At 38.5% G+C, this 1427-nt stretch overlaps 1 protein-coding gene across 1 annotated transcript in view; it reads left to right on the forward strand.

Moving 5' to 3' along the window:
- The window catches only part of THSD7B (thrombospondin type 1 domain containing 7B), a 797103-nt gene that overhangs the window by 221860 nt on the left and 573816 nt on the right, over positions 1 to 1427 (forward strand). The window contains exon 4 of the mRNA XM_027768766.1: positions 1 to 82. This exon is cut by the window's left edge and continues 88 nt beyond it. Coding sequence (XP_027624567.1) covers positions 1 to 82 — 82 coding nt within the window. The remainder of the gene's footprint in view (positions 83 to 1427) is intronic.

The raw sequence follows: 1427 nt of genomic DNA on the forward strand, positions 1-1427 counted from the left end.
TGTTGCGGAGGTGGGCTCCAGCCCCGGGAGGTGTACTGTGCCCAGAGCACACCAGCGGCTGCCACACAGAGGGCCAAGGAAGGTAGGCAGCCAGTTCTGCTGACAGATGCTGTGGCTGGTTGGAAGGGAAGTGACTCCAGCACCATCTCCTAGTACTCTTGATGTAATGACACTCAGCATTCAGAGATTTAGCATTTGCTTTCACAATCACTTACAAACCATCCGTCATTCTTCTATTGATACTTGCAGCAATTTGGAATAGTTTTTAAGAAGTAGTAATAATATCTGCTCCAAATAATGTCTCCACAGGGTCACTGTGGAAGTTAAATAAGAAAATGTACCTAAGGTATATAGCACAAATGAATGCTACAAGATAAGGGACTGGTATGCTGGAGTGAGTCAGTTAGTAATGAATACACAAATAGCATTTTTTCCTTCAGTTTTTTGAAAAATAAATCTGTAATTGTGGGAATTTCTACACTTTTCACATGTCATGGATCCATGGTTTCATAATAAAGTTTTAATTGCTGAGAAGAGGAGGAGGAGGTGAAGAAGGAGTGGGAGAAAGAGGAAGAGGTGGAGGAGGTGAAGAAGAAGGAATGGGAGAAAGAGGAAGAGGAGGAGGAAGAGAAAGCAGTAGATTACTCTATATGAAGCTCTACTAGATGATGCAACCCCAGCATTAGTCTACTCGTTTCAGAGTTTAGGGTCAGTGAAAACAAATAGAGGCTGGGCAACCCATTCAGGTTTATATAAGTCAATTGGAAAGCCAAGAGTGGACAATAATGGTTCTACTCCAGAAGAAGGTATGATCTGTTCTCATCACATCAGAGTTCACAAGCAGTAACCGTTGCAGAAGCAATAAGGTGTGAATGTTTCTTTGGGCTGGCCAAGTATGAATACACATGTCTTCTGTTGAATTTGTTCAGAAGGAAGTCACAAGCTTTCTTGCTATGGTAATGCATCCATTTAATTCTGTAACACTTCCCAAGCTAGAAATTTTTTGCTGACATTCTGTGTCAGTTTTCCAAACCACAGGCGTGGGTGATGCACCTTGGTGATCATCTATACAGACTCCTGAGCACTTAGCCTCAACAATTAAAGCTGAAGAGCCGCATTTGTAGAACTAGAGTTAGTTTTTAAAATAAGAGCTAATTTTTCCTTCTCCAATTTTACTTTTAGGAAGTTATATCTTATACATTTTTTGTTGCAGGACAAAATGTGAATATGCTTACTTCTCTGAATCTGAAAGAATAGTATTTAGATATTTAAAACAGCTCCCAATAATTCTTTTAAATCTTGGTAATTTTTCCATCCCTTGTCATTTCTTTCTTTCTTTTTTTTTTTTTTTCTTTTTTTTTTTTTTCTATGGTCTCTATAGGTGAATACATACGTTAAACAAAAAGAAAAGTAGAATCTGTATATTA

This window comes from Tupaia chinensis, unplaced genomic scaffold, assembly GCF_000334495.1.
Source record: "Tupaia chinensis unplaced genomic scaffold, TupChi_1.0 Scaffold147433_1, whole genome shotgun sequence".
Classification (NCBI taxonomy): domain Eukaryota; kingdom Metazoa; phylum Chordata; class Mammalia; order Scandentia; family Tupaiidae; genus Tupaia; species Tupaia belangeri.